Here is a 25,438-nt window from a genome sequence, read left to right on the forward strand (position 1 = left end):
GTTGGAGCAGAATCCCAGCCACGTCGCTCCGACTTAAGAATTGGCATGTAGGCTGGCGTCCGCTTGTAGTAACCCTGCAGGTCAACATGAGGCCATAATTCATGTCTTAACTTAATTTATATATCCATCTGATTTGCCCTGATCTTAAAGCAAATAAAAAATGTCTAATAAAATGACAATATTTTATTTTATTCCGATTTAGAAAAAATAAAAAAATATCTTTTGGCTTTTTCACTCAAAAAAACAAAACAAACAACATTCTATAAGGAAGGTATACACTACCCACTAATATACAGCAGAGGTATTTTGAATTTTACAAGTTGCCATTTTTTTTAACCTATTTTACAGCTATTACCTAAAGCATCACAGCACACTATCAGCCCTAAAGGTTCTCCTACCTGTGAGGTCATTCCACACCAGAAGTTAGAGTACGCAGTTCTGGAATCCATCATAGGAGCTACAATGGTCTTATTCTCCTTCATCATCTTCCACAACACATCCTGGTTAATGAGCAGGTTGTCACAGTCAACCACCTGCAGGAAGAGGAGGAAACTACATTATTTATAATTACCCTGAGCCTGGCCCTGCACTTGAAGAGTCACCTATTGACAATAAAGGAATGACTAGGCCACAGAAAAAAGGGGTTTGATTCCAGAAATCACTGGAAAATTAAACTATGTGTAATGTTGTGTAATGGTAAAACTGGTCACAACAGGACCTTACAAAGAAAGTAAACTTTCCTCACCCTCATATCCACCACATTCTATATTATCAATTTCTCCAAATGTGATCAAAATTGGAGAGACACCTCAATGTTGTTCTGATGACATGCCTAACTCAAATCCATAACAGTATCAGCTTTTAATATTTACCTCTTTCGGTGAACAACATGGTAAACACCTTGAGACTTCCAGTGAGTAAGTGCCTTCTTCTCCTGGGCATGTTTTTTTTAATACTAAACCTAATCTTTTCAGGGAAGTTACATTGTATCACACTGAAACCATAGCATATGTCCAAGAGGCGCTGCCCTCATAAAAAGCACTAAATCACCTAAGATCTTTCTGATTTTTCATTTGAGAAGTTACATTTGAATAGGGTTGCGAACTGGAAATGTACTGATGACATGTGTTCTCCATTCACTGGTTTACGCAATCAAAATGCTCTGATAACCACGAACCAGCAGGTAGTCTGCCCAGATCTCACGGGCGGTGTCCAGTGCTGCCTGACGGAGCTTCATGACATGTTCATAGCGAAGACCATTCCAGTGTTTCGGGCCTGTCTCATTCTCAAAGGCACTGAAACAAACACAGATTATTCATTATTCTTAACATTAACTTATAATCTCACACATGTACACAGACACACACACATTACCTGGGTTCTTCAGCAGGTCTCCACTCCACATAATGGTAGTAGTTCTGCACATTGACCAGCCATTCTCTGAGTATGGCTGTGGTGTTATCAATGTTGTGATCTGTTGCCACCCTGTGGACAGTAATAAACACTTGTTCAAGTGTATTTTTAAATTCTCATAAACTGCCACCACCAGTTACATCCCAAACCAAACTATAGATACTTTGGAGCAGAATGTAAACATGCAGTATATACTGTATATAGGAAACAAAATCATATTTAAAATATAACAAGTGAAACAGAGATTAAATGAGAAGCTCAACTGGCTACATGATAGATGCTTATAGCTATAAGTAAAGATCAGAAAATATAGTGGCCACTGGTGAAAAACAGTTCAGGTGGGGCTGTGACATTTTAAGCCAGTTTCAGTGACTATCCCAGTACAATATTACAGAAACAGCAGGATAGCTAACATCTGGATCCAAGTTACAAATAAAAACATTATTCACTTCTATTTTCTTATTCTCTAAGCTTGTCTGAAAGTCATACTGCACCTAATTTTTATTCACATTATGAGCAATTTAAAAAAAACTGTTTATAGTATGTAAACGTTTTCGTTAAACAACATATCACAACTTGCTTGCAAAAGTGGCTACTGGTATGAGAGACGTGAAGACAGATGTGATGAGAAGGGGAGATTTATGAATAGATAAAACCCCTCTTGCATGTCCTTGCAGTGTAAACCCATCAGACACTGCGCCTGCATGTGCGTCTCTGCTGCTGCTTGCCAAATATTTCATCTCTTCTTGTCATGCTGAAAAACGCAGATAGCACGCAGGAAGGTAGGGCCTCACTTTCTGTATATGCTGTCATTTCTACTGTAGGCTTTTATTGAAATAAAAATACGTATAAAAACTTTCTTCCAAATCTTTCACTGAAGAGAAAGTAATGTCTCATATATATATATATATGAAATTCAAACTATTTGGAAAATGTTTACTAGAACTTTAGTTGGTTTAGGGAGACACACAGACAGTTATCACACTAAACATGTTCAGCTCAGTTCAAATTTTGGAACAAACAAGTGTTTCTACAACACACAAAACAACTGACACACGTAACTGACAGATGGGACACGAATAAAGTAATGGCTAGATAAAGCCTTTTGTTGACCAAGAGATGTATTATCAGTAATCATTCAGGGTGGCTATAATAGTTCCAAACCTGCATAAACACGATGGATAAAGCATGTATTTAAATTCGTATCATATGTGCAATGCAAGCATGGACGTGAAATTACGAAGAGAAAAAAATGAAGCGGTGGTGGGATTGAAGACAACCGAGGGGCAACGAGAAAAAAAATCTATGATTGGATGGAACTTTCCATGGGCACGAATCAGAAAGTGCATCTATGGGCGACGCGGCGCCACGTCCTTAGTACCATAAGACCCACCTTCTTCCATAAATGCCACAGTTTAAATTATATTTAATATACCACAAATAAAGAGTTTCCCTGATCACCACGATAACACAGCAACTGCACTAAGTGTAACACGTCTCAAACGCATCTCCACTAGAATGGCTGTGGTTGTACTTAGACAGTAAGCGACCATTATCGTCAACGAACAAGTCTAGATTAAAAAGATTTGACATGTCCTGATAATGACACTCACCAAAGTGCAATACGGTCTTTCGGGTAGTTTAGACGCTCGATAGTACCGAGAAACAGAGGCAGGGAGTGCGCAGAGTTCCGACAGACAAGAGCGACGACGACCCGGGGAGCAAGAAGCCGAGACTCGTGGCTCCACCGCTCCTCGGGGAAATATCCTTGATTCAGGCCCGGCAAGAAAACGAACAGCAAGGCGGGCAGCAGCAAGGTGTCCCGCAGCATGGCAATGGAAAAAACTCTGCTGACACCGCAGACAGAGACAGGCGCTGGGTACGTTTAAGCAGAGGTTCCCGCTGTTGTGTTATGCCGATGTTGTTTAACTGGCGCAGGAGTAGGCAGCCGGTTTAAAGGGCAGGTCGGGGTGGGTTTTTTTAACGGAACAAATAATAAATATATATTATAAATATAAAATAGTTATCATACCAGATTACTACTAATAGGTTTGATTTTATTATTGGATTACCAGCACAATTGCCAATTTATTTTATAAATCCGTGTAGATTTACAGTCTGTCCTGTCGGGCGTCCTCCCCTTTAAGAATAGACCCAGCTGCAGTCTTTATAGGAAGGGCATAAAAATCCACGGGCGTGTCGAAGTATTCAATGTTCTAGAAGTATCTGTCATAGAGTTTCCAGAAAAAAGTATATTGTATTTTAGCCTAACTTTATTTGTCTAAAAAAAAGGACATACATGTAGCAGAATATATTTAAAAAATACAGTTCGAGGGATTTTCCCCCTGAAATGGGTTGTTACAGTATGTGTTGTAATTTTTTAAGCTATTAACATTTGTTTGTCACTTTAATATTTTGAAATACATTCATGACTTTGAAGCTGGTTGTGTGAAATACTTTTGCTGCTATTGAATATTTCCAGCTCAATTTTTAATTTAGAATTTGGCCTTCTTGTCATTGTGCACTGCATTTGGTTCCAAACCCATGATTTAAAAAAAAAAAGTTTATCAGCCTGTTTTTCATCCATCTGTAGGTCTGTTGACAAAATTATTTTATTGAACGACACAAGAACCCGTTATAATTATTACAGGAAAACATTTTAATCAACTTTCTGATCAAAGTTTTAAGAAAAAAGTACCAAATACCAAAACGTAAACAACAACATAGAAAAATATGCTCATTTAGCATAAAACTAGACTATAAAACCCAAAATATCATCACATAAAAAAGGTCATTTTCACTTAAAATAATATTTTAACTTATAACTGACTGGTAATGATAGCTATTGCTATAGTCTACCTTTTCGGGAATTGACGTATTTCTACATAAATAAACAATGTCTTATTTGCTTCAGCACTGAGGTGTAAGAAAACTCCTAAAACTAAGAAAACATTATTATTTTATTTAAAAGAAAAAACAAAGTGGAAAAAACCCTAATTAAAAATACAATATGTTTCTGCACATGGGAACGGATGCTATGAATACATCATATGAGGAAAAAGGTGCTGGACAAAGAAAAGGTGCACTAAAATAATAATAATAACATAATAACATAAACAACGTGTTTATGTAATCAACCGAAAATGTCTAGGTATGCTACACAGTGAACTGACTGTCCTTCATCAACAGCTAACAGTTTTCATAATATAGTTTTACTCTATTAACACTAAATAATGACTTTTTAATTAAAGTTGTGGATTGTACATTTCAAGACTGTATTCACACACAAAATGAAAAGGCACAGCTCATTTAAATTACAGCCACACAGGAAATATTCACTTATTTTGTTCACATTCAAAAAATAACAGAGAAGAACATGTGTCAATCAATGGGCGTCAATCGTAACCTGTGTAATAGGTTTCCTGTGGATTCAGCATGCTGTTAAAACAGTACATTAAATATCCTATGTGTTTCAACAATTCCCCGTTAACCTACTTTAATGTTTTCATCAAACACTGGTTTTGTTAACGATTTGTTTATACCTGCATCCTTCGATACAGTATGACCCCATAGTTCTGTTTAAAAAAATATATCATTAAAACTTTTCACCACTCCAATGGGAATCACAGCTTATACGGTGACATTGATATGTTTGAACCCTCAGCGTTACCTACACAGTTGTGAAATAACACTTAAGAAATGCCTTTTTGGCCCATGTTACAAACACTAAAAAAATACATACAAATATAAATTGATTTTAAGAATACCACAACACAGGTGTAGCAAGTTTTCTGTTTGTTTGAATTTGGATTTTTACATTTAAGTGTAATAATCGTTGACACTGATAATGGTTGTCTATAATTGTCTTTACTGACGTAGTTACCACTACACGTCATCTTTTAACTTGTTGCTTCTCCTGCAAAATCTCTCAAGATATTTACCTCAGATTTCTTGTCATATCTGGGATATACAGTATATACATTAAATCATATTTATTCAAACTGGGATAGCTCTCTCTCTGGAATAGCTTTTTATATTTGGGATTCTCCAGTTTGATGTCCACCTCTTGAACCCTTAGCAAACAGAAGAACATAGTTAGTTTCTAGTTACAGTAGATTACATTACATGGCTTGGTTAAGCCGTGGAGGTAGACTGAAACTGCTTAGTTTCTAAACACATTACTGACGGATTCCGTATCAAAAATGGATGTTTAAGAAAAAAAATGCAAATCAGTGCTGTTGTTGTTAGGTCATGTAATATTTATATCAGTAATTTACAAAATTTATATTAAGGTTCATTGAGACCTGAAAATGTTGACATGATCCTTTACACAGTAATTGTGTAAAATTTCTGTGTGCAGTATGCAGTAGTAAGTCAAACGTTTTATACTATATTATTATGCAGCTCACAGTGGAGCTGTAGATGAAACACTATTTTTTAGTTTCCTTAAATAACATCCAATTCCTTTATCAAGATTTTGTGCTTTATCTGTAACGTGGATTATCGTATAGTGGATTAAAAACACACACAGTAAGTACAATATAAACAAATGGGACTATAACCTAAAGGCTGCGATAGACAAACACTTCTTGTTTACCTGTGACCGGCTGCTTGAGGGGTTGGAACTGCTGCTGAAATCTGAGAGCTTCTTCCTTTGTTGTGTGCAGATGCAAGAGAAAACATAGGCATACTCCTCTCTCACCTGCAGAGAGCAGCAAAATCCCATTTTAGGAAACTAATCTAACCACTAAATCAAGGACTCAAATAATTTAGTTTAAATAGGGTGTATAAACAGAGGTAACATGACTAGTTGATTTTAGAAAACCAAAAACTAGATGGACAGAAGGGGGGACAAAGACAAGGAAATTCAGTGATTAATCAATAGGATGTAGACCAACTGATAGCCAGGACTGGTCAGTTGTCCTTCATGCAACTGCCTTGGAATAGGTGACCTGAATGACTGACAACTTACACATCGTATTTGGGAAACCATACATTACAAAGGGTAGAAATACTGACAAATAATAATTATGGTACTGGGACACTGGGTTTGAAAACTTTGAAAACATAAGGTACTGTTTCATTTATTGTATCTTACCTGTTTCGATAGCAGACAATGCAAGAAAAAGATCAATGCCCCTTGGAGGCTGTTCAGTATAGTGAATATATAGGCAGCAACAACTGCTGTGGCGTTCTCTTCAAACAGGAAAGCCCCAAACACCCACATCAGTCCCAGTATGCACATCTGGGCTATAGCTGTCACCGTAAAAGCCCTGCAGGAGGAAAATGTGGGTGGATAAGGGAGGGATCAAAGAAGATAGCAAGAGACAGAGAATAAGAAAAGAATGAATGTGTGCTCAAACACAAGAAATAAATCAGATAAATGTACTGTGTCCAAAAACCCTTTTGTAAGAAGTTGAAGTGTGAGAGAATTCTGCATTTACAAAGGGCTTTCCAGACGTAAAATGTTTCTAGTTACGAAACAATTAGGACTCTCACCAGAAACCCTCAGTTTTATCTGTATTAAAGAACAGGGTCAAGTAAACGATACTCATACTCCTAGAAACGACATCTTCCTCCCAAAACATATTTCACTGTTCAAATTGTATAGAGAATATTTAATATACACACGCAGTAGCAGAAGGGGTCATCTTAGTATACTAAGCCAGGTGACTCAGAAAAAAAATACACACTTACTTCATTTTCTGCAGTTTGGAGAGGTCTGGGTTAAGGCTTGTGAATTTCTGGGCCAACTTCAGCACAGTGATAGTGAAGAAGAGGACATTAACAAGGATGATGAAGCAAACTGGGCCATAAAAACTCCAGATGAGGCCATCTTTCAGGGAGAGCCAGCAGCTAGTTAGAAACATATGCAGGAAAGGGTTTGTTCACATGGTCAAAGACATGGATAACTGTAGGTGGGAGTAATGCACTGATGTCATTGTTGACAAAGATAAGTAAAGTCTAACTCGATGTCTGTGTAGATTTTCTCTCTCTGACACACACACACACTCACTGCTGGTTAGTGCCATATCTCTGGGGTCTAATGATGGCAGAGATCATGACGACGACTAGCGGTGTTCCATAGCCAATGACAAACAGATAGAGAGGTCGAATGGTGGCATTGAACACCAGGACAACCATTCGGTAGAGCTGAACACCTTCCAGTAACATCCAGGTGAAGACTCCCAAAAAAAAGTAATGTAGCATGCCCGCAACAAATCGGCAGCCGCCCTGAAATGCAGCGCAAAAATAGAAGGAAAAGCAGAAAATATTGTGTGATACAGACAATGAAAATTACGAAATATATTTTGTGTAAAAGATTTGAAACAGTCCTGTATACTACTCTTTATCACACATGTAGTGAAAATGTTAGGCAGGAGTTTCTGCTGATATGTATACAATAAATAGCTTGGGCTTACTGTATATGTAAGACTGCTGAGAGAAGAAGCAGATGAAGCTTTTCTCTCTGTTTTTATGTTGTGAATATACTTTTAACATACCACAGGTTCAGTTTGTGAAATACCGGCCAGAAAAATTATGTCAGCAAGGAGGAGGCAGATACAGAGGTGAAGATGGATGGTGGTGCGTGTCCCTTGTATGGAGCGGCAGAACTTGAAGGTCAGGATGCTTAGTATCAGACACACTATGGAGATGATCAACCCCATTTTGCTCACAATCTGGAGTCCAAAAGGATGCTAGAGGACAAAAACATTTCAGATACTGTTGTAGTACACAGGACTCTTGGGAGAGACATAAACAACTACGGAAATGTGTTGGAAATGACCTGAGTGAGTGTGGCAGGGCAGGGCTAGTAGTGGTAGTAGTCACTTTAATGAATTCATTAATTAATGATGACAATTATGTTATTGGGCATTAAAACACTATTCTTTATTTTATTACTGTAAACATCTGTTGTTCACCGACCTTTATTTTGTAAAAGTCTGTTGCCTGCTGCTGCAGCGCACACAGGAACCTGAAGAGAAGATGACTGACCTCTCGCAAAACCCCTCCCCCAAACGGTAATTATTCTAACATCCTGGCTACCTTCAGCGCAGCGGAGCACTAACAGTTGTCTGCTGGTGTAAACACTGACGAAATCCAGTATAAACATAATTCGTTAAAAGCTAATTTAGGACTTACTTACTAACTTCTAATTCCTTTTTTTTTTTTTTGGAGGGAGGCGGGGGGTTGTGACTGTTTAATAATTTCTGAAGTTTGTGTGGGCAAGAAGTCATGTCTACATCAAACATGTGTTTATGTTTGTGTTTGTGAGTGTGTGTCTTAGTTGTTGTGTGTTACCTCCATGGGATAAAGGGCCATGAGAACAGCAAAGCTGCTCAGATGTTCACATGCACACACAGTGTGTGAGGTATTAGAGTGCTGTGGATAACAACCATCTGTTGACCAGGCCTCTCTCACACTCCAGTAGGCACAGATGTAACTCACTTCAGGGGACACGTCCTTGTCCTTATTGACAAAAAAGCACAAAGGTTGAATGTTTTATTTTGTAGTCATAACTTAACACATGACTTCAGCGACTTCAGCGAATGGAAGCATGGCTCTTAGTCTTTAGTAGGGTTACCTCTAAATGTCTCAGTGTGATGTTGACAGAGTGGCCCAAATGTTGAGTGGAGGGATTGGAGACAACTACAGACACAACTCTGGAAAAGATCTGAAAGGAGGGGTCCACACCGTCTCTTTCATGACCTTTGAGCTCCTCAAAAGAACCATTTACTGCACTTGTAAGGTTTTTGTAGCTCAATAATGCAGCCAAAGCAAAACCTAAAGCAAACCATAAAATTGTACTGATCACCTGGATGCAGTAAAACTTAGACCAATTTATCAATGTAACAAAAAAAACAAAAAACAAAAATGAACCTGCGTAAGTGCCTGTCCCGGTTGCAGTTTCCCAGTCAGTGTCAAGTGCTGCATTGTCAATGGTCAAATGATATCCTTATTAGTCATAAGGACATTGGATCATTCAGAGATCCTCACTGATGCTGGTTAGTGCCATATCTCTGGGGTCTAATGATGGCAGAGATCATGACGACGACTAGCGGTGTTCCATAGCCAATGACAAACAGATAGAGAGGTCGAATGGTGGCATTGAACACCAGGACAACCATTCGGTAGAGCTGAACACCTTCCAGTAACATCCAGGTGAAGACTCCCAAAAAAAAGTAATGTAGCATGCCCGCAACAAATCGGCAGCCGCCCTGAAATGCAGCGCAAAAATAGAAGGAAAAGCAGAAAATATTGTGTGATACAGACAATGAAAATTACGAAATATATTTTGTGTAAAAGATTTGAAACAGTCCTGTATACTACTCTTTATCACACATGTAGTGAAAATGTTAGGCAGGAGTTTCTGCTGATATGTATACAATAAATAGCTTGGGCTTACTGTATATGTAAGACTGCTGAGAGAAGAAGCAGATGAAGCTTTTCTCTCTGTTTTTATGTTGTGAATATACTTTTAACATACCACAGGTTCAGTTTGTGAAATACCGGCCAGAAAAATTATGTCAGCAAGGAGGAGGCAGATACAGAGGTGAAGATGGATGGTGGTGCGTGTCCCTTGTATGGAGCGGCAGAACTTGAAGGTCAGGATGCTTAGTATCAGACACACTATGGAGATGATCAACCCCATTTTGCTCACAATCTGGAGTCCAAAAGGATGCTAGAGGACAAAAACATTTCAGATACTGTTGTAGTACACAGGACTCTTGGGAGAGACATAAACAACTACGGAAATGTGTTGGAAATGACCTGAGTGAGTGTGGCAGGGCAGGGCTAGTAGTGGTAGTAGTCACTTTAATGAATTCATTAATTAATGATGACAATTATGTTATTGGGCATTAAAACACTATTCTTTATTTTATTACTGTAAACATCTGTTGTTCACCGACCTTTATTTTGTAAAAGTCTGTTGCCTGCTGCTGCAGCGCACACAGGAACCTGAAGAGAAGATGACTGACCTCTCGCAAAACCCCTCCCCCAAACGGTAATTATTCTAACATCCTGGCTACCTTCAGCGCAGCGGAGCACTAACAGTTGTCTGCTGGTGTAAACACTGACGAAATCCAGTATAAACATAATTCGTTAAAAGCTAATTTAGGACTTACTTACTAACTTCTAATTCCTGTTTTTTTTTTGGGAGGGAGGCGGGGGGTTGTGACTGTTTAATAATTTCTGAAGTTTGTGTGGGCAAGAAGTCATGTCTACATCAAACATGTGTTTATGTTTGTGTTTGTGAGTGTGTGTCTTAGTTGTTGTGTGTTACCTCCATGGGATAAAGGGCCATGAGAACAGCAAAGCTGCTCAGATGTTCACATGCACACACAGTGTGTGAGGTATTAGAGTGCTGTGGATAACAACCATCTGTTGACCAGGCCTCTCTCACACTCCAGTAGGCACAGATGTAACTCACTTCAGGGGACACGTCCTTGTCCTTATTGACAAAAAAGCACAAAGGTTGAATGTTTTATTTTGTAGTCATAACTTAACACATGACTTCAGCGACTTCAGCGAATGGAAGCATGGCTCTTAGTCTTTAGTAGGGTTACCTCTAAATGTCTCAGTGTGATGTTGACAGAGTGGCCCAAATGTTGAGTGGAGGGATTGGAGACAACTACAGACACAACTCTGGAAAAGATCTGAAAGGAGGGGTCCACACCGTCTCTTTCATGACCTTTGAGCTCCTCAAAAGAACCATTTACTGCACTTGTAAGGTTTTTGTAGCTCAATAATGCAGCCAAAGCAAAACCTAAAGCAAACCATAAAATTGTACTGATCACCTGGATGCAGTAAAACTTAGACCAATTTATCAATGTAACAAAAAAAACAAAAAACAAAAATGAACCTGCGTAAGTGCCTGTCCCGGTTGCAGTTTCCCAGTCAGTGTCAAGTGCTGCATTGTCAATGGTCAAATGGATCGGTCCACTGGGTCGACTGTTTCCCTTTCGAACAGCTATCACTGCATCTATTAACACATGGATTAATATGTAATATTGCTAATATTCAGAAGGTATAACAGACACTGATACCTGTCTCTGACGTGTTCATCTTGGTTTGGTTGTTTTTGAGCTGGGGACCAATGAACATAATGGAGTTTTCCACTGTGCCCAGCAGCTTGCTCACATCTTCACGGCTGTCCAGATGACCAGGTGACAGGATAGTATCTGTTGCCGTAAAAAGTTTCTAAAAGGAGATCAGTAAAAAAGTAGGTTTGTCTCCCCTTAGTGAGCAGGAAAGAGCTTACTGTGCATCAGCTGGATATTTGTATCCACGCACAGATAAATATTTATTTATTAAATGAAAATCTTTGTACTGACGTTGTCATCACATTAGACAATATGTACATAAAAGTAAAGATAATTAAATAAAAAATAAGAGAATATAAATTTAATTTAATATTTGTAGTGTAACAGTTAACACATCAAGATGAACAACAGTGAACAGAGCTTTTACCAAGAGCACATTTCAATTGAAAACACTGCCTTTTGCTTTGGTCACACATGTTTTCAGGTAATTAACTGATTAATTAGGACTGATAACAACACTGGCTTCCACACACTCCACAAGGGTTTAGACAAATACCACTCAAAACACACCTTTCTGAGGGTTCTTCAAATAGTTCATTCATTCTGAGGTTGGGTTCCATAGACTAAAAAAGACGCATACTTATATCACTTACTTTTACTTCTACAGTTATCGTTATCGTTAATATATGCCTGACTGTAAATTGAAGCCTCCACTAGAGGAGTTGGTATTTTGAGCTCCTGCAGCGCGCGCAAATAATAACCTTGGCATGTACTATGTGTTAAAACAAAGATACTTCATGTGAATGGACAGTGGGTTCTTTGGATATAGGAGAGCATCATTCTGCTCATGTGTTATCAGGTCAATCTTCACAAATGTAATATTGTGCAACTTTCCAGAGCCATAGTAAAGCTACAGTAGAGTTTGACAATGTGGGAGACACGATTGTTAAACTACTTAAATCAGAACAGCTTGTTCTATTTGATTTAAAAAGCATCTACTTGTCTAAAATGACACTTAAGCAGTGGGCAGACTGGTCAGATACAAATGTGAGTAACAAAACCCTGACAATGTTAAGTGTCCATTTAAGAAAAGGTTATGGAGTTCTCAAGTTAGCAAGGTCATGTCATAATAATAATGATAGTGAAAAAGGGGAACACCAGCTGACCGTCAATTTAACTTCCTTATTTATGTCAATGACATATATATATATATTTTTAACTAGACTTTAAGTAAAATGAGTCACCCTAAATTATGCAAGTTAGAACTTTTTTTTGGCAATCTTAAATTAACTCATGATTCTTCCTGAACACATGATTTACTGTAAACATTTTGTCTTGTGGTGTGAAACTATCTAGTGATAGTTAGATGTACTGATGTACGGAAACCAATACTGGTCTCAGGCTCAATATTTTATTTAAACAGACGATACCCCAGAGTAGCTTTTCACCACAACCAGTTTGACTGGCACTGTTTGGAAAGCATGCAAAGCAGAAACCATGTTTTTTAATTGAAATGCATTGTTAAAAGGAAAATTCTGCTCTGACGTATTGACAGAAACACAAACCTTTAACAAGGTTTGTGTTTCTATGACGATCAAACAAGTCTTCTTTGTAAAACATTGCTACGTGTGCTTTTTATCACATTTCCTGACCTTCAGTAGCGCATCACCGTCGGCCTTCTCTTCACTAGCTGAATTGGGATTGGACAAAGCCAGACAGCTGTTTCTCATTAAGCCTCCAAGAAACTGAAAAACAAAGGAAATAATGAAAATATTAAGTCTGCCCTACTCTAACATTTATATAGAACAATCCTGCCGTAAGGTGTTGTCACACATGAACAGGAAATTGCTGTTCACCGAGGTCCTTCGGTTTTTGGACTATAATTGACTATACCTTTTAAATAAAAAATAAATTCCTATTTAGGAAATTGTTCATTTTGTGATAATTAAGTAGCTTCCTGTCTTTTCCAGTAAAAGACAGGAAACAATGTTAGTGTCAACACAGCAAGTCAGAATAAATACAAGAGCACAAGTAAACCTAACATTACAGTTCATTCTGTTTTGGCTGCCTATTCTCAGTGTTAGACACCAGCCAGTCCCAGCTACCTGTCAGTTTGAGGACTGTGACATTGTAAATAATGACAAACCTAATATGACATTTTATCATCTGACCTTTTCATGACGTAGCATTACTGGAGGTGTTTTTATTAGTTGATTAATGATTTTACCTTAAAGTCCATTTTTGACCATTTTTGTAGTTAGAGTTTATATTTATTAAATGTATTGAAATATATTTTTCATGTCTTGGTGAATCAATCAGCTCTTGGGTTGAATAAATAATCAATTTGTTTTGTTAAAAAAACAAAAGACAAAAAACCATGATATTATCTAATTTAAATATCTGTCTCTCCCAGAATGACTTTTATATTGGTACATTTGTAAATTAGTAGTTTACCTGTGTGGGTCCACTTTCAGAACTGAAGAAATCACATTGAAGCTCTGTAGGAGACAAAATATATTTAGCATTTAGAAGAAGCAAAACCCTCACCATAATGATGTGGTGCATCAACCACAGAGTCCTATACTGATTAAATTAAAAGAGTCCACGCAAATCTGCTGACTGACAACTGTAGCCACTAATACACATTTACATAAGCTAAGTAGTTTGAAACAAGCAATAAAATAATAATAATATAGAACAGATTTTCTTTGGAATTCATTTCCTGTTTAGGTTTAGTGTGTGCCTGCACTGACCAGAACAAGGCATCCCCTGGTTGCCGTAGTTGGTGTATCCTCGTGGACAATCACACCAGAAGCTTCCGTCTTCATTCTTACACTTGCCTTTCTCTCCACAGATGTTATCTTCCTGACATTCATCTATGTCTGTGAAAGGACAGAAAGGATAGAAAAAAAATCTCTTTTACACAGTGGCAGACTTTTAGAGCCTACTTAAACATTTTGTTGTTGAACGAGAGTTTCAGCTGTGTAGTGAGTTAGTGAGTTAGTGATAAGTTCACTGGCAAACAGTTTTAAAATGATTTTTTTTTTATTTACAATTTGGTGAGTTAAAGATGGCTTTGCGCTTCAGTGCCAATGCAACACAAAAAATTTAGACTTAAGACTATTGGCCAGGTTCCTGTCAGAACAGGTCAAACATTATGGTTTAGTGGGACTCAATTTATTTGTATCAAGCAATTGAGAAAAAATTTATTAATGTTTTTATTCTTCAAAAAAGAGGAATTGTGAATGCAAAATGAAATGCAAATCGGCTGAGGGAACTTTGGGTGACCTCTTTTGGCGTTGTCCCATGATAAACCAGTTCTGGTCTAATATTTTACATGCTTTTCTGAGGTATACAAGGGCAATATTCCTCCAGACCCACGCAAAAAGGAATATCTTATCTCTGTGGAAAAGTGACGCAGCGCCCCGTTTTAAGGCCTGGCTCTCAGAGGTCACCAGTCTACTACAAATAGAAAGGATTCAACACAATGTTTCTCTCAGCTCTGCAACTTTTGATAAGATGTGGCAACCTTTCTCTTTATATCTGTCAAGAACTCTCTGTCCATGTAAATTCTTGATTTATAGCTGGTTCAGTTTGTGTAACAAAGTACGTATTAATTCTAAGATTTCCTTTTTCTTCTTTTTTTTCTTTTTTGTGTCTTATTATTTTATATATCTATAATTATATCAAATGTAATGAGCAGCTTGCTCATATAAACTTGTTCATCGTAATGTTTTGTTTTGATTTTGTTTTATCTTTGTGTGTTCCTTACCCTGTTTCTATATATTGAAAAGTTATAAATAAAATATATAAAAAAACAGGGGATGCAAAAAGAAATTAGTAAAAACCACTAAAGATACACATCAGATATTTTACAAAAAAACAAAAAGATGAGTTCTGGACAGTTTTAGATATTTGTTATTTCATACTGTAACAGCAATTTTTTTTTTGGAACATGTTATCTTAAATCAAATCAGATGTTAATGTTTGTCCACTAGAAGGCCACAACATACAACATAATAATATTACAAGGCATCGTTCAGGTACTTACCAAGCCTTCAGTCACAGATATACTAGCATACTAACAAAAAGAAAAAAAATCAAAAGGAATGTTTTGCATGCAAAAGGAATTATCACTCCATGGTATTTGGTCGTAATTTTACTGGTATTCAGAAATAAATGCAAATTGAATTGAGAATAAGAATGTAGCAACATAAAAGAAGACAGCTCTCACCTCTGCAGTCCCCAGAGATATTCTGGTTTGAAGTGTAGCCAGAAGAGCAGGTGCATGTGTAGTTCCCAATCAGATTAGAGCAAGAAGCATGACGGCCACAGATTTCAACATCATCCACACATTCATTGACATCTAACAAACAACACAGTAATACAACACAGAAACATAAGAGTAGTTTAAAAAATTCACTTTTACAAGCTTTCGAAGGCACTCACCTTGGCACTGTCCAGTTAGCGCAGTGAGGTTCACCGCTCTGTTGATGTTTCTAAAACCAGAATCACACTGACAGTAGAAACTGCCCTCTGTGTTGTAGCATTTGGTGTTGTTCCCACATTTTTCGGAGATGTCCAAACACTCGTCAATATCTAAAGAATTGAATTAAAAAAATATATGAATCACAGTAAACATGATTAATTAAAACTGTAAAATATAACAATTAAACTATTTGCCATTGTTCATTTAATTTAATTATCTCAGAGATGGGTAAATAAATCATTCTATCCTGGTTCCAGTGGAAAGCCAAAGTGAAGTGTTACCAGTGCACTTGCGTCCTTCTGTGTTGTAGCCCGGGGTACAATCACAGACACCTCTGCCCAACATACACAGCAGCCCTGAGAGGGAGAAAGAGAGGTCATTTTAATTCATTTCCTTTTTGATAAGAGTGAAGATTCTGTAACACAGATGCTGTTCAGGTTTAGGAGGTTTTTAGTTTTAGTTTTTTTTTTAAACAAGGAACGTTTAGCAACCCAAACCACAACCACTGAATTAATTTGTTTCGCAACCGTAAAGCTGGACAGCTGTAAATCCCCCAGGCAGTAAACAACCATTGGAAATGATTTAACTCAGTGTACATTTTCAGTGATTGAATATTTGATTACTGAAACATGCCTGATTTTATTATGAAATGTATTATGTATTATGAAAATACCTCTGACATGTTTCTAAAACTTGTTAAACTCTTGTTAATGTCACCTGTCGTGCAGCGTTTTGTAAATAATCGCATGCTGCACTTATCATTTATAGTTCATTTTTTCTTTTTCTTTTTTAATTTCCTGTGTAAAACTCTTCCAGGACACTTTGTTCAAACCACAACCATTTCAGTCATTTTTTGGGACCGAGTGCAGTGCTACCAGGTCCTCCTGACTGTGAACAGTCCCATGTCCATGTTGGCATCTCTCTGGGTTTCCCCCCTACAAACTCAATGAGGCCTCTGTTGTTGTCCACCGGGGCTGCAGCTCCAACAGTAACACCGATTCAGGAAGACAGACAATGTCCTCGTGAGATTGAGTGTGTGATTTGATCTCGCTTCATGAGCAGATAACCACAGCGTAACACCACAGGACACTGTTTACTGAAGAGTGTTTCACTATTACTATGAGTAACTAAGAAACCCATCCATTACAAAACTCTCCTTCTGTTGTTAGTGTTGCTTGTTTACCTACGGTGTGTGTCCATCTCTCTGTTCCTCTGAATACATGCATTTTTATTCATCTTTTATTATTTTGTAAATGGAATAGGACACCACTCAACATCCCAACACTGTCAAAATAAGAGATTTGCTTAAGAAAGAAAGTGAATCTAAAAAACCAAAACTAAAAAAACATGTGGTCCACGGCTATAGACCAAAAGGGTCACACTTTGTTTCTACAATCAGATGTTATTTAAAGAAAAAGCACTTCAACAATCTATGCAGTGAATCCGTGACCACAAACACACAGATGAGGTATAAGAGTGTTCTGAGCCACATGTGTAACTCATTCTACAGCGCCTTGTGCTTTTAAGTTGTTTTTTTTAGACTGACTTCTGTGCCACATGCCACCATTGCGTGATTCAGTCTTTGGAGTCATCAGCTTGTAATATTGAAAGATTAAAGACATTTACAAACTCATTCCAACCAGTCAGAATCCTTCTGTGTCATCCTCTGCTACTTTGGAGAACATGTGGATTTTCAAAACAGAGAAGCCAGAGGGGCATCATCTGATGTCTTATACAACCTTTACAGATAACCTTCACTTTGTCTTTTTTCAAACATGATCAGGTCACACACATTAACAAACAGTTAGAGACTTACCAAAGATGAGCAGTTCTACACCAATCCCCATGGTGAACGCAGACAATCTTCCATAAAGAACACCAATCAGTGCAACCGAGTAATTCAGAGTCTTATTGCTCAAAGTTAAATGTTGAAAAGAATGAACTTCAGAGTACAGTTCAAATAGGCCTCTTGGTTCCAGAGTTTAGAAAAGTAAACTTAAAAGTAAACTAAAAGTAAAAAGAGGAACTTCTTTTTGTTGAGTATGGTAATGTACAACAGGAAGAATAACTGTGCACACCAAATGTCTTCCTTTCTCTGATTCAGACTTTCAGCCTGAGCTGAGCACGCCTTTCCCTTGTCACCAAACCTTTTGCCCTCCCCCTCCGTCTCTGTCTTTCTCTCTGTCTGTCTCTCTCTCTCTCTCTCTCTCTCTCTTGGTCTCTCTCTCACTCTCCCTTTCTTTCAGTCTGGTTCTTTCTCAGGCCCGGCCTCTTCCCTCCCCTTCTGGTCTCCCCTTCACTTACTTGGGTCTTTTTCCCAGTTGAACCCTATTCTTACTTTATTTCTTTCCATATGAACATAACTCACCAAACATATCACATTGCAAGCACAAAACCCTCTCTGTCCACACTGGCTTTTACATTTTTTCCTTTATACGCTCCAGTGGCTTCTATTTCAGGAGTTATTCACAACGCTCTCTGGAGACACAGTAAAAAAAGGGGGGGGGGAGAGGGGGGGGGCTGTGACTTAATCTAAACAGCTGGGTTATACTCAAGTGCTGCCAGTAATCTATCTTGGATCCATTCCTCTACTCCCCAGTTCTCCTTCTACGTTGTCTCCTAAAAGCAGTTCACTTTTCACCCAAGTACCAGAATTTTCTCACAGACTAAAAAAGAAATTCCAAGAGGCCGAGAAGATGACCTGGATGACTGAGAACTGGTAACCAATGTAGAAAGCACTGAGCTAATACTATGGACTCAGTAAGTAATGGCTGCAGATGAAAGTTCATGGAACCAGTCATGGAAATGTAAGATGGAAATGTAATATGTTAGACTTTTCTCTCCAGAATGGATGTATTCTGGCAAACACACAGTAGTCTGATCTGATCGGTCACACACCAGTTGTTTAGACCCCATTACTATGAGGCAGAACAAGCACAGGCTTTTTGTTTGTGGGTTTGTTTGTTTTAGATGTGAGGTTGGTGAACTTCGATCAGTTGTAGCAGGACCAAATCATCCAGGTTAATGAACCACACCAGAACATTTTGACCAAAGCTAACTGCTACATGACTTTGTCTGCACCACTAATAGATAACCATGTGGGAAACATACAGTATGTACAGAACAAAAGTAGCATTGTCACTCCCAGACCTAGTCCTACACCTACCATCCTACCATATATATATAATATTATATCAATCATATACTCAAATATATAAAGAAGAAAATGGTAATAATAAGAAAACACACTCAATTAAAAATAAAAATAGGTAAACACACCACACATTACAGAAATGTTTGAGTATCTGATTGAAAGATACTGGGCAAAAAAATGTATCTCCAGCTGTACTCACTTCACCACTCATGTACTAAAAAGCACAGCCATGTTTGTGTGTGCGTGTGTGTTATTTTAAAGCTGTCATCTTCCTGGTTTTATGTCCTGTGACATTATCAAACTGAGACATAGTTTTGGTGAATTATTTTCTTTAAACACAGCGAGATATATAGGACTTTATTAATGCCACTAGAGCTTCAGGAAACTAAGATTTTTTTGTTAGCTAGAAAAGAGAGTTGTATTGGCCGGGAATCGAACCCGGGCCTCCCACGTGGCAGGCAAGAATTCTACCACTCAAGAAGGAACGCCATCCCTGCTCTTTTTCATGTAGTTACTGTAATACCTTGTATACAGAATATAGTTTTACTGCATCGTTTGCTCTGCCACAGACTAAACTAAATGACTGCTTTATTTAACTGATGTTAACTGATGTGTGCATCAGAAAATGTACATATGTTACTTCAATAATGTAATCACAAATGCAGTACTTCTCATATTATTTCAAACTGTGTGATGAGTGCCTAAATCCTAACTTGGGATGTGATCTGAAATCTTTGAACAGATCAGGGTTGTTTACTTAAGTTGTTCAAAGACAGACACAGAACCAACTTAATGTGTTTTCATCTCAGTATTTGTATTTGGCTCTCATGTACTTGAACTGTATGTTGTACTGACCTGCTGTGGCTCTGTATTCTGTGTCTTTCTTGTTCCCTCAGTATGCCTGTGAAGTGTGGGGGTGGAGTGAAGGCAGTTGTCTTCCCAGAAGGAATATCCTTGTAAAGATAGATGGACAAATAGGGTTAAGCTTCAGGGAGGCCACAGTCACACACACTGATAGATTTTTGGTTCTGGCAGCAGTCTTGAAGGGGGAGTTCTTAGTTTCCAATGTTCTGTTGCATTTCTGCTACTCACCCCATAACAGGCGTCACCAGTCCATGTTCACCAGAATAGTCCGAAAATAATACATTTTTAAAAACAACAGCTACTCTGACACCGCCTTTTCTCTTCCTGTTTTTATTTAAGGATGTTAGGCCAAATACCTTTCCATGGACTCATGACACCTTGTTTTGCCATAAGGCAAAACACTGCCACCATGTGGTATCATCAAATATAATTGAAACTACCGTAAAATCTCGAATAAACGGTCCCGGAACCAGAGGATTCTTGATTGAACGGTCAAAATCAGACAAAAAATGATCACTATAAGTTACTATATGGTAACCTAAATATTTTATAGATATATACTATATTTATACTTATTTTCAATCATTTTGTGCTATATTGGGTGCTTTTAGGCCGTGAAAAAGTGCTTTAAATTAACGGACAAACGGCTTTAACGTTAGTCCGTTAACTTGAGGTTCCGATATTCATCACAGTCCCAAAAACTCAGATAGACAGAAAACTATTGATTTGACAGACAGTAATACAGTTAGTCATATCGCAGTTTATTACAGTATTGTGGTATTTTAAGCTTTCCAAATGCAGATATGAGAGAGAAGTACCAACAACTACAAAATTAAATTCCTACAAACATATAATATTAACCCACTTGAGAAACGTCTGCAGCTTTCACATATTCAAAATTTGTTTGGATGTTTAAAAATCTTGCACTGTGGATTAGGCTGTAAAACAGACAAAGGAGAAAAGAGTTATTTAGTTGTTGTTTTTTTGTTTTGTTTTTTTGGTTCATAATGAGTTCATAAGCCGTGACTCACCTCTAACGTTCACTCTAGCAGTCGCTTCACTGGAGCCAATATGGTTGGTGGCAACACATTTGTACGTTCCACTGTCACTCGCCTGAACATGGCCGACAGTCAGCTTTCCATCTTTCGTGGTCATCGCTCCTGCAGGAAGGCTCGCTCTGCCCGCTCGACTCCACACGAAATGGATAGGATGAGAGCCATGAGCAAGGCACTGCAGGCTGAGGGAGTCACCGGCTCGAAGTCTGACTTGCTCGGGCATGCAGGTGGCATAAGGAGGCGCTGCATGAATATTAGCTATAAGTTAGACTTAAGAGCAAAAGGAATATGGGCTTAACCAGGAAATAAATTAAAGTCTTTTTGTCTTTGTAATACACACTTTTACTAACCATAAAATATATTTTGTTAAGAAATATTGTGGTTCATCAGGTCAACTTGTTATTCAAGTCTTTTTTTAAACTTGTTTTAGCAGCTTTTTTTTTTTTTTTTTTTGCCTTTTAACAAGATTTCCTCTCTTTCACTTTTTCCTGCAGTCTGACACACATCAAATCTGTCCAGTTTGGCTGCTCTTAATGAAAACCTACACATCCTCAATGCTGGCACTTCTTTAAGTAACATATTTCACATGAAAAAGACATCAGAGCTGACATAAGCATCTCTGAACAAATCAAGATTAGATTTTTTTTAAACAAACCTTTCACAGTTGAAAGTTAAAAAATTGAATTTTCAAAGTAATTCAAAGAATTAGAAAATGTGTTCAACTGTGTCCTCTGTCCACTTACTCTCCACCTCCATCTGTGTGTACGCCTCACTGTAACCATGTATATTGGTGGCATTACAGATGTACTGTCCTGAGTCTTGGCGGCCCACGTTGCTCAGTGTCAAAGTACCATCAACTACTGAGTGCTTCCATGGCAGAGGTGCTCGGAGTTTGGACCAGGAGATTTCAGGTGGAGGAGAACCTGAGGGATGGAGTTGAAACAAGGACAGGGGTTAAAAACGACAGGTGACGACGGGAGAACTTCATGTGTGCTTGTATCTTACCAGTGGCCTGACATGACATTGTGACAGTGTGTCCCTCCACCACTGTCATTTCCGTAGTGCTCACTGTGGCTACTGGTACTCCTGGTCCTGCCTCAACAATAATTTTGACTTTGACCTCTGTCACCCCTTCACTGTTCTCACCCTGGCAAATATAAATCCCTGAGTCCTCCAGGCGTGCTGCATCCCACTGAGGAAGGAGGTGATGCGTCTTACAGGCAAATATAGAAGAAACGTACAAAATGATTGTACCTGTAAGTGTTGAGCGGGTTCACCTGTATTGTGTTAGCATCATTGGTCTCTGTGGTAAAGAGCTGCAAAGTGGATCCTTGGCGTTTCCAGCTGAGAGTTGGTTGTGGCCTTCCTGTGGCACGACAAACCACTGAAACACCATGACCCACTTTGACATGCAGGGGTCCTGTCGGCGTCAGGCGTACTTTGGGGGGAACTGAAAAGAGTTTAAAAAATACATTTGTCTGACGGCCTTAAAACATATTTGACTAGTATATTATATTATATTATATTATATTATATTATATTATATTATATTATATTATATTATATTATATTATATTATATTATATTATATTATATTATATTATATTATATTATATTATATTATATTATATTATATTATATTATATTATATTATATTATATTATATTATATTATATTATATTATATTATCATCTTATTCCTTTGCAAGGTCGAAATGGGGGATGGAGGGGGGCTGGAGCCAATCCCAGCATTCACTGTTCCCTTGACAGTTCTCCATTCTGTCATGGGGCCACATATAGAGTAAACAACCCTTTACAGTCACATTCACATCTATGGTCAATTTACAGTGTCCGATCAATCTAATCCATACAGAAAGATCAACCGACGATCAAACTAGTGGCCTTTGTGCTGGGATACATGAGTAATGATTCCATCAGGGAGAAAAATAAATGAATGAATAAAATGACAAAATAGTGGTCGTCCAAGTTGACACGAACTGCCTTCTGAAATTTGTGCACTGCTATTATTGGCATTATGATCATTGGGGGAAGGGGAAGGAAGCAGGTTAAAGGGCAGCAGGAGAACAGGATATGCAGTGTTGTGGTTAGAGATGACTATGTGAATGTGTACGAAACATTAGGCATTAGGCATCTTCTTAGTGTCCAGAATTGTGTTAAACAATTCATACATGAGCTCCTCCAAATATTCTTTGTATCTGTATCGTTTTCAGGAGTTTACAGTTATTGTACAACAACTTGTTAAGAACTATAATGAAGCTCAGAGAAAATGAAGCATGATACAGGTGTGTGATAGGTAGGGAGGCAAGTGGAAGGGTTTTACTAAAGGAGAAAAACTAATACTGGGTACAAATAAAAATCACATCGAGGTTCTACAGTGTCTTTGTCTACACACACAAACAGAGAGATTTATAGAGATTTAAGTGTAAGGATAGACTCACATTTGACATTCAGCGTGGCACTGGCCATGCCACGACCTGCAGAGTTGGCTGCCACACAGCGGTACTGGCCCTGGTTTCCAGGTTTGGCGTTGGCAAACGTCAGCACGGCTCCATCAGGACCTATCTTAGCGTTGTCTACAAGAGAGGTGGAATTTTGTCTAGTCAGAGGGATATAGTGTCAAAGCATTGTTAAGGCTTCCTTGCCCTACCCACTGACCTGGTAAGGCTTGGTTATTGGCCCTTCTCCATTCCAGGTGAATTCCCTGGGCATCATTACCAACTCGACATCTAAAGCTGACAGACTCCCCTTGACGCACAGTCACAGCCCGAGGCTCCACAGAGACCACTGGTGTCTGGCCTGCCACTGTACAGAACAATGACAACTGGGATCAGGACACACAAATATGAGAGAGGCAACTCTGTGAACCTTAGTCAGGTCTAGAACTGAACCCTGTAAACAAACACCAGTACAAAAGCAAACACCGTGAGCAAACAGACAGATTCAAATCTAAATTACATTTGATGACAAATGTTGGTTAAAACATACAAGATTCTAAAAAGAAAAAACCCTAAATGTCTTTAGATGTTTTTTTTTATTAAATAAGCATTCGTCTTTACTGTTTTAAAGGTTCAGTTTGATTTACCTTTGAAAGCAAGGCCATAATACATTTGATGTCACCTTAGCAAACCAGTAAATAACCAGTAAAAACAATAGCATCTGATATGAATTTGATGAGACTATAATGAGTAACAACATTTGCATGGATTAAAGCACAAATTTGTACATTTCATCAATTCTACTACTACAATCATCATTCTACTTATAGTCTCTATGAAACAGTAATTTATGATATGTTATTCTGAAGATATATAATACAGAATAAATACAACGCTGCTCAACATTATGAGAAACACGTAGGTCTAAAGACTTCAAGCCAATAAAAAGAAATCTATTGGAAATAAAACTGGCCATCTCTTCCAAGTCTGTTAATGGAGCCGATGTTAACATTCAGTCTGATTTTTATTTTACCTGAAATTATTAGTGAACAAAGGATCAAACCCCAAAGTGATAAATCCATGGTGAACAGAAAACAGCTTCACTCTTACTGGTCAATAAAACCTCTCACTCCCTCTATATGTCTCTCTCTCTCTCTCTCTCTCTCTCTCTCTCTCTCTGGCTCTTTTGCATACAATCACTTTCAACCTTCAACCCTCAGCACACAGTTTAGTTGGATTAAGAAAATATGTTGTTTTAAATAAATGGCCATTGTTATATTGTTAAATTTAAAATAATGTTTAAAAAGCTTGTAAAAAGTCAGCAGTAAAAAGTAGTAGTTCACTTACTGTGCTCCATGTGCAGAATTAAAAGATTTGTTTTTGTTTTTTTTATCTCATAGATTAAGATGGATGAAGCAACTCTTAAAACTGAAGTTCACGGCAAGAACATTTTCCCCTTTGGTTTGCAGAATATCTTCCTCTTTTCAAAGAAACTTAACAAAGTCATTGTATTTACTCAAACTGAATTCCCACAGTCCTCAAAGTACATCACTGACAATGACAAAATTAATTTGGTTAAAAATATTTACCTGAACATAAGAGAGCCAAATAAAAATAGAAACAAAAATACAAATAGAGTTTCCTTTTTGTGGTTATTTTTGTTGGAGATGTGAATTTATGTGAATTGAAGAACTGAAGGATGTACTTGCTGAATTCTAGAATTACACTTCAAATATTCTAGTTAAAAGACAACTTGCACTACATTGGCCTATTGCAATCTATGTTTTTAGTAAAGAAAAACAGTGAGTTTTTTTTAAAAAAATTATTTTTGAAATATCTTCACATTTCATTTAAATATTATTTTTGAAATATCTTCACATTTCACACTTCACACTGAAAAATAAAAACAGTTTAAAAACATTGAAATGTTTAAAGCCTGTGGGTCTGTTTACAGATCAGAGT

General features: G+C 37.8%; 3 protein-coding genes across 5 annotated transcripts in view; all 3 read right to left on the reverse strand.

Moving 5' to 3' along the window:
- colgalt1b (collagen beta(1-O)galactosyltransferase 1b) overlaps nt 1–4,750 on the reverse strand; it is a 9,007-nt gene extending 4,257 nt beyond the window's left edge. The window contains exons 1-5 of the mRNA XM_008317547.3: nt 3,027–4,750; nt 1,375–1,485; nt 1,178–1,295; nt 399–533; nt 1–74 (exon numbers count right to left, since the gene is read on the reverse strand). The exon at nt 1–74 is cut by the window's left edge and continues 149 nt beyond it. Coding sequence (XP_008315769.1) covers nt 1–74; nt 399–533; nt 1,178–1,295; nt 1,375–1,485; nt 3,027–3,244 — 656 coding nt within the window. The 5' untranslated portion in view covers nt 3,245–4,750. The remainder of the gene's footprint in view (nt 75–398; nt 534–1,177; nt 1,296–1,374; nt 1,486–3,026) is intronic.
- A 380-nt stretch (nt 4,751–5,130) lies between these two features.
- Nucleotides 5,131–20,561, reverse strand: LOC103384146 (CD97 antigen). 3 transcript variants are annotated; one of them, XM_025058605.1, is made up of 18 exons: nt 20,195–20,561; nt 19,958–20,055; nt 16,230–16,304; nt 15,909–16,058; nt 15,694–15,825; nt 14,213–14,341; nt 13,914–13,957; nt 13,112–13,204; nt 11,463–11,616; nt 11,279–11,398; nt 10,983–11,182; nt 10,700–10,867; nt 9,902–10,096; nt 9,415–9,632; nt 7,111–7,269; nt 6,512–6,686; nt 6,011–6,115; nt 5,131–5,486 (listed from the first exon to the last, which is right to left on the reverse strand). In XM_025058605.1, exons 3-18 carry the CDS (start codon nt 16,291–16,293, stop codon nt 5,445–5,447), a joined length of 2,148 nt encoding a protein of 715 aa, XP_024914373.1. In that variant the 5' UTR covers nt 16,294–16,304; nt 19,958–20,055; nt 20,195–20,561; the 3' UTR covers nt 5,131–5,444. The 3 variants fall into 3 exon arrangements, with proteins under 3 accessions (XP_024914373.1, XP_024914372.1, XP_024914371.1); XM_025058604.1 differs by having other exon boundaries at nt 19,958–20,561; XM_025058603.1 differs by lacking the exons at nt 19,958–20,055; nt 20,195–20,561 and adding an exon at nt 17,765–18,429.
- Nucleotides 20,562–20,706: 145 nt separating this feature from the next.
- On the reverse strand, nt 20,707–24,664 carry sid4 (secreted immunoglobulin domain 4). The gene is made up of 8 exons (XM_008317549.3): nt 24,510–24,664; nt 23,697–23,843; nt 23,480–23,614; nt 22,299–22,471; nt 22,027–22,213; nt 21,765–21,944; nt 20,998–21,264; nt 20,707–20,904 (listed from the first exon to the last, which is right to left on the reverse strand). The coding sequence occupies exons 1-8, from the start codon at nt 24,556–24,558 to the stop codon at nt 20,900–20,902; spliced, it is 1,143 nt and encodes a 380-aa protein (XP_008315771.1). The 5' UTR covers nt 24,559–24,664; the 3' UTR covers nt 20,707–20,899.
- Between the last annotated feature and the right edge of the window lie 774 nt (nt 24,665–25,438).

Source organism: Cynoglossus semilaevis, chromosome 9 (assembly GCF_000523025.1).
Source record: "Cynoglossus semilaevis isolate Cse_v1.0 chromosome 9, Cse_v1.0, whole genome shotgun sequence".
Classification (NCBI taxonomy): domain Eukaryota; kingdom Metazoa; phylum Chordata; class Actinopteri; order Pleuronectiformes; family Cynoglossidae; genus Cynoglossus; species Cynoglossus semilaevis.